Source organism: Geosmithia morbida (genome assembly GCF_012550715.1).
Source record: "Geosmithia morbida isolate 1262 chromosome Unknown scaffold_2, whole genome shotgun sequence".
NCBI lineage: Eukaryota > Fungi > Ascomycota > Sordariomycetes > Hypocreales > Bionectriaceae > Geosmithia > Geosmithia morbida.
The window spans coordinates 749,188-756,802 of NW_023336189.1; the positions used below are offsets into that span (position 1 = coordinate 749,188).

Here is a 7,615-nt window from a genome sequence, read left to right on the forward strand (position 1 = left end):
CCCCCCCATTTCTCAATTCTGTCTCTCTTCCCCTCCTCACTTTTTAGTCTCTCCTCCTTCCTCTCCTCTCCCCTCCCTCCTTCCCCACCTACTCTCTCTCTCTCTTCTGTTCACATCCTCTCTGCGTCGACTGGAGACTCGAGACGGAGAGGGCGACTGTTGGTTCATCTGCCGCCTAGACAGGCACCGCCTCGATTTGCTTGCTGATCCGATCAACTACCGACAGCCCGCTGAAGAAGCTCCCGGAAGGCTGACTTTTTCCTTTTTTTTTTTTTTTTTTTTTTTTTTTTTTTGTAGGGGGTCACCACCCACGAGGACCAACAGGCAGAAGCACCTCACCACCTGGAGATGACGGACAGAACAGGCGGGTTGGATTGGTAAGGCTGGGGGGTGTGGGTACGGGCGTGCACCGTAAGACTAGAGAGGTGACCACCATCCGGACTCTACCACGACTTGTGTCCGCACTCGTAGTGGTGAGTACGAACCCGGTACGGAGACATGTAATATAATAATACTTCGGTTGTCATGAGATTGGAGGAGAAGCCAAGAAGAAGGGAGCTGCAGCTGGGGTCGGGGCTGCACACCCCTGATCTCCGGACGACGGTAAAAGGGCGGATAAACAGGATATCCTAGCCTCTATTACTTCCTCAAACGGCCACGGCCGAACCGTGTTTGGTAATAGTCATGGCGGTGGTGGCAGCACTGTAGCAGTCAAGTAATTACTCTAATCTGTAATCTGTAACCTGCACTCCTCCGTAAAAGACTGGTCGTGGATAGAGCGATGCTGGGTCGGAGATTCACGAGCTGAGCAGAGGAATAATCACAAATGGATCGAGCGAGGGTCCAGATAGGAATGCAAATGATGGTTCATTATTCCTAGAGGGAGAAGAAACCTGAGAAGGATGAATTACTTTTTTTATATAAATAAATCAAAAAAAGTCTCTAAAATTAATTCCCCGAAAGAAGAAAGAGAAGGAGAAGGAGAGAGTTGGAGAGGAGGGATAAATACTTGCTATAGCAAACACTTATCATAATTATTCTATCAGTACAAGTACCGATAAGGAACATGCCGCCCAGGTCTAGGGGCTAAAAAAGAAACGGCGCTGATCATCACACTGTGCAGATATGCGTTGCGGACACGGTGATACATGACTAATCCGACCAATGTACGCACCCACCACTGCCTCGAGTCTCATCTGATGTGAGAAGGAATAAGAGGATCGGACAGATCTGAGAGAGAGAGAGGGAGGGAGGGAGAAGCAGGACCAACCCGACGATGCCATGTGTTTTCAAACTACGTCGGCCGCGTGTGGAGAGGGACAAGAGTTTGAGTCAGAAGGAGGATGAGACAGGACACCATTATAGGTCCTAGAAAGGTAAAAAGCAAAGAGAGGAGGAATCGTCCCCCATATAAGAAGAGAGAAAAAAAGAAGGAAAGAAAAAAGAAAGGAAACAGAGGGAGAGGGTCGAGCAGCGTTGTAGACAAGAAGAAGAAGAAGAAGAAGAAGAGAGGATAATAAGAACCAGAGGAGGGACGGAAGAAGAAGAAACCATTGGTAACAACTACATGAACCATCGTCATGCCGAAGGAGAGAAGGAAGAAGAGAAGGGGCACAAAAAAAAAAAAAAAAAAAAAGTCGTCGACAGTAAGCCTCTTCTTCGCCGATACTCGTATTCGCCGATACGATCTACGACTGCTACTACTAATAACTCGGTACTCACCCGCTCCCCCAAGGGCCAACAGATCACAGATCACGCCGTCCACCGAACGGTGCTAGCGAAGCGTCGGGGCCGGCACTAGAGAAGATGGAAGCCGTCATTTCTTCTACTGTCGAGCATCTACAGATCCCTCCCCTGGCCCTGTGCAGACATGCGATTCTCCAGGTTCGTACCGCAGACGAATTGTCCCCTCTCCCCCTCTCCCCCTCTCACAGCAGACGGAAGTTCACGAAAGGGTGAGGTCGTGGTCCTTTTTCTTCTTCCTCTTCTCCTCTCTTTCTTTATCTCTTCCGCTTGTCAATGCATGGAGATGAGATGTTGATATTACGAGTACGAGAGTAATCTGTATACAGTACACACATCACACACACACACACACACACACACACACATATATATATATATATATATATATATATAATCTGTATATAGTACAAAGTGTATATAAATGTATGTAATATAATATATATAATCATGCTACAATGAGCAATACCATGTACAGTACTCCGTACTCTAGAACACATGGTCGCGACGTCAACGTCTCGCAATCAATTGCCATGCACCTTTTCTTGGAACTCAATACGTCGTAAACCGAGAGGCACGGAGAGAGAGAGAGATCGATCAGAGGATACCTCAGGTGTGTAACGATCTGCCTTGTCTTTTTTCTTTTCTTTTTTTTTCGTTCCTGGTCCTTCCCCTCCCCCCCCCCCCCCCCCCCCCCCCCCCATTCTGAACGTAGTGCGGTGCGTGTCATCGTAACGAACGGGATCTTTTAATGTATCACAACATGATGACAATCATGATGATCATCTCCGCCTCGTTCTCTGAACCCGCCGCGTTGAGAAGAAGAAGAGAAGGAAGAGGAGGGGGGGGAGGGAGGAAACGGCCGTTGTTGTGCATCCCATCCACCTTTCTTGGCTCTCCTTCTGTACATGTCCACCACACCGTCCATACGGAGAAGCCGAATACTCTGTCCGAATAGAATGGGGGGAGGAGAGGAAAGGGGGGGGAGGAGGAGGAGGAGGAGGAGGGGAGGTACCAACCCTCTAGACTCATTACACGCCCGTTTCTGTACTGAAAAGCCCTTTTTTTTTTTTTTTTTTTCAGAGAGAAGAATATGAGTTGTGGTTGGTGTGGATCGTCCGTCCAGCCCCAGCCGCCACACACACCCACACAGAGAGAGAGAGAGACATACACATACACACCACATCAGCCCCTCCTCCCCCTCCTCCGGCAAAGTCGATCAATAGTCGGGCGGCGGCGGCGGCGGCGGCGGCCCCTGCCTTTTGATCCTTTTCTTTTATTGTTCCTTAAATTTTAAATATTTTTCGATCTTTTCTAATGTCTCCTTTTTTTTTTTTTCCTTCTTTCGCCTCTTGTCACTCCAGGACAGAGAGAGAGGGAGAGGGAGAGAAAGGAACGGAAAAAAGTTGACTAGTTCATTCTTTACCCGGCTGCTATATTGCCGAGAGCCAGCCGTCCGCTCCCCCCCCCCCCCCCCCCCCCCCCCCCCCCCCCCCCCCCCCCCCCCCCCCCCCCGAAAGAAAAAAAGAAAGACAGGGTTGTAGTTGGCCATTTTGAGCTTTTTTTTGTTTGTTGAAAACTCGTCACACTAAACTGATATCATCTATGATGCCTTTCATCTATCCCCCTTTTTTTCTTCTTTCTCCTTCTTCTTTTCTTGTCCTATCTTGTCCGAAGAGAGAGAGAGAGAGAGAGATTGGAGGGGGGAGGGGGAGAGAGATGGGTGAGATGGGAGTTTTTTTCTTCTTCTTTCTTTTTCTATTTCCTTTACGAGAGGGAAACTGTGGATCGATGAACAGACAACACATGCGAAGAAGAAGAAAGGGTAAAAGAGAGGGGGGAAGGGAAGAGGAAAAAAGGAAAAAGGAAAAAAAAAAACAAAAAGAAAGAAAGAAAAGAAAAGAAAAAAAAGAAAAGAAAAAGAAAAAAGAGCTCATCTTTTTTCTGCTATGCGCCGAGGTAGGCCACTGACCAAAATATGAAGAACGGATGGCGATTGGGTACCGACAGATGCAGAGATGCGCACACGGCATGACACTTACTCGTACGGTTTACGTGGGATCCTGGTCCGAGGCAGAGCAGAGCGCCGGAGAGGTCCAGTCAGTCAGTCACGCAGGCAGGCAGGCAGGCAAGATCCGCTGGCAGGGAAGGACGATTACGGAGAAGGGAGTCGTGCGAGGTGCAAGTAACATTGTGTGTCTAGTCTAGGCATATCGATCAGTGCTAACTACCTTGGAGCGCTGTACGGGGAGGGGCTTCTCTCTCTCTCTCTCTCTCTCCTTCTCTCCTTCTCTCCTTCCCTTTCTCTCTCTTTCTCGCTCTTTCTCTCTCTCTCGCTCTTTCCATCTTTGTCAAACACACACACACGCTCTCTCTCTCTCTCTCTCCAACTTGTAGCACTTGTCCTTGCCTGTCCTGTATGGATAGAGAGAAAGGGAAAGCTGTCCTCCCCCCCCCCCCCCGCTCATGCGGTCGATGGTCCTGGTTCTATCCATTCACAGAAGCCGTCGTCTCTGCTGCGCCGTTCTTGGCGTTACCAGATTCCCGGGATACGCTAAGCAGGGATGATTTCTGGGTCCTTACCATTCGGACTCTGCATCAAGAAAACTTGCTCGGCAAGGAGGTAACTGTTATGTATTGGATAGATGTGTACGTATAGAGCCTAGTACGTAGTACATGATGTACAGGTAATATACGACCAGATGTAGGGTATATCGAGGTTGAGTAGCGATACATTGGGGATACTATCGACACTCCCCTCCCCAGCTCCCACCAACCATGTCGATCCGTAACTATGGATCCGTCGTCATCCATACACGTCTCCTCCCCTTTTTTTTTCTTCTTCCCCTACTAATAGTATACAGTATATAGTAGTGCTGGTAGACTCTACATGCATATCCTGTAGTACCCGGGTCTCTTGATATGTATCCAGTACTCGTGCTGGTCGCTCCTGGGACCTGTGCTATATAGTCTTTTTTTTCTTCTCCCGCTGGTAGTTTTCCTACCGAGTTGCTCCGTACCTTTTTCCTTACCCAGCGTATCCGTAACCCCAGCGTATCCGTAACTATCCAGTGTATCCGTAACTGAGCACACATGTAGCCTGCTCGTACATGTTGCTATGTTACTATACTACTATATTACTATACTACTATATTACTATATTAATTACTTTACATATATATATATATATACATATATATATAAAACTCGTACCATCAACTCTCTCTCTCTCTCTCTCTCTCCCAGCTCCCCTTTTTGGGATTGGGACCGACGGCATGTGATATAAGTACTCGCAACCTGGGCAGATGGTAACATGACTCCGTCTCCCCACATGCGCGCTTAGATTCCCCTAGACAATTGGTTACCGAAAGACGCAACAAGCGACGCTCGACAACTGCATCGCCAACACATCACATCTGACACACACACACACACACACACACACACACACACGCATATATCGATATACATATATATACATTTCTTTTTCTTTCCCGCTCTCTCTCTGTGTGTGTGTGCGTGTGTGTCTGTGCATTTTCTTTTCTCTTTGCTGCCATTGTACCTCTTTCCTTCCTTCCTCCCTTCCTTCCTCTTCTTTCGTCTTCTCCTTCTCTTCAACCTCTGGTAACCGACCGCGCTTCCCGAACGACAATAAAGAGAAGACGAATATTAGATGACGACGGTGGGTGGGGGTGGGGGGAGAGAGAGACATACGAGCAAAAGGAAAAAAAAAAAAGGATCAATATATATATATGTGTATATATGTATACATGCATACATGTATATGTATATCTCGCAACCAGATAACGACGCTGAAAATGTAGTACGAGTATCCTCTCTGCTTCTTCAGTGGGAACCCTTCACCCCTCCGCCCCCCAAAGTTCCCCTTTTCTGTATGACGGGTAGATATTATCGAGTGAGATACCCCTGCAAGTCATACATGGGTTTTCACTACTATTACCTACTACCTGTCCTCTTTAGAGCCGGAACGTCGTAATACTAGGACCCGTCCGTTCGTTCGTTCATGCGCGTGCACCGCCGTACCACGACCTCGATGACTATACGTACCGTCGCCCCTCTCTCGGCATCGCCAAGGATCTCCTCCCTCTCTTTTTTTATTTTTATTTTCCATCTTTTTCTACTTCTTCTTTTGCATCTGGTACAGAGCAGGCAGGCAGGCAGCAATCGTCATGTGCTTACCGAGTAGGTCACTCTCCGGTTACCAGGTGATGAAGTCCAGTCTCACCACCACCAAACCCCGCCCCTCTCGAGTTGCGTGCTCTTCTGTAGGACTTTAGACCGGAACCATCTGTAATCTGAGACTTTTACCCTCCCGCCCGAGCCGTTGATTAGAAAAAGAAAGAAGAGAGGAAGAAAGAAGAGGAAGAAGATGCAGTCCCCGCAAAGTCATACGAGGAAGACACACCACCGAAGAGGAATAAAAGTGAGGAGAAGAAAACTGTCTGTGTCTGCGTCTGCGGTGATGCGTGTATTCTGCCTTGACAAGGCTACCTAGTAGGCGACCTCGTCAAGGATTCGAAAATCATGTCAACCGTACAAATTCCTCCTCATCCCCCCCCACAGACTGCATTCATCATGATACATGACTAGGAGCTAGGAGCTGCACTGACCAGCTTCTCGGGGAGGTCAGTTGGTTGAGAACAGCATTGGATGGTGAGAGCTCCCCCCTCCCCCCTCCCTCTCCCTCTCCCTCTCCGCCAAACTTGTTTTGATCATGGACATGGCCATGGCTTTCTTCTTCTTCTCTTTTCTTTTTCTTCTCTTCTTTTCTTTTGTTTCCTGTTCATGTCTCGCCCAGTCTCTCTCCCTCTCTTCTCAATCTTTTTTTTTTAAAAAAAAATTCTCAATTTTTATCTAAACAAATACTAATCTACCCAACGACACCGACTGAGAAAGACAATTGTTGCACTGCCGATCTTCTTCCCCTTTTCCCGCTCGCCCGCCTAGCGAGGCCACGGGATGGAGGGGATGGGTAGCTGTTAGCTCGATGGGATGAGATCTGCCGTGACCCTTTTACATCTGTCTTCTAAGCGCCCAGGTCGCATATCGAGGCGACCCTAGACTACTTGACATGACGACGAGGGCCGCATGGCGCCCCTGCGCGCGCGTGTCTGTGCGGAATCCCCACTTAGACGCGACATAATGACAAGGACAGGCTTTATTTTTATTTTTTTTGTCTTCTTCTTATTTTGTCAGGAAGGGGTTGTTGGGGTTGGCATCGGGGTTGGTATGCTCCTATCTGCACATATACCAAAAAAAAAAAAAAATGAAAACAGCCCGACACATAAGAGAGAGAAAACTGACATCGCGGCTCCTAGAAATGTACTTTTCTTTTCTTTCCTTTTTCTTCCCATATCTTCTATTTCCATTCTTTAGAGCGACAAGCTTGGAAAAAAGCCTGTGATGCGTACGAGGACTTGCGGGAAGGGCACAGAAAAAGATCCAGGGGTGTGTGTTGGAAGGACTGTGCCTGTTAAGCCATCTTGTTCAACCCCATGTGTTGATAGGATGGTTAAACCCCTACCCTCCCTCTTCTTTTTTTCATATCCGTACTGTCGGTATATCGGCACTACATGGATTGTATCTCGGGTTAAGAAAGGTACGAATAGATGAAGAGAGAAAAAGAGAAGAAAAGAAAAAAAAAGAAAGAAAAGAAAGAAAAAGAGTATGAGCAGGAGCGTTACCTTGTCCTTGCCCATCAACGCCCGCTACCTCCTTCTCTGCCGCGGGTCCCAGGTCTGATACCTCTCTCTCCCTTTCCCCTCCCCCCCCCCCCTCACCCCCGTCAGGTCCGAAATCTCATGAGTGGGAGGAGTACGAGTACGAGTGTGCGGAGGCGGAGAGAAGTCCA

General features: G+C 48.1%; 1 protein-coding gene across 1 annotated transcript; it reads left to right on the forward strand.

Moving 5' to 3' along the window:
* Positions 1 to 1,125: 1,125 nt before the first annotated feature.
* GMORB2_3884 (uncharacterized protein) lies at positions 1,126 to 4,402 on the forward strand (the record flags this gene model as incomplete). The annotated part of the gene is made up of 2 exons (XM_035465860.1): positions 1,126 to 1,141; positions 4,245 to 4,402. The coding sequence occupies 2 exons, from the start codon at positions 1,126 to 1,128 to the stop codon at positions 4,400 to 4,402; spliced, it is 174 nt and encodes a 57-aa protein (XP_035323697.1).
* Positions 4,403 to 7,615: the final 3,213 nt, after the last annotated feature.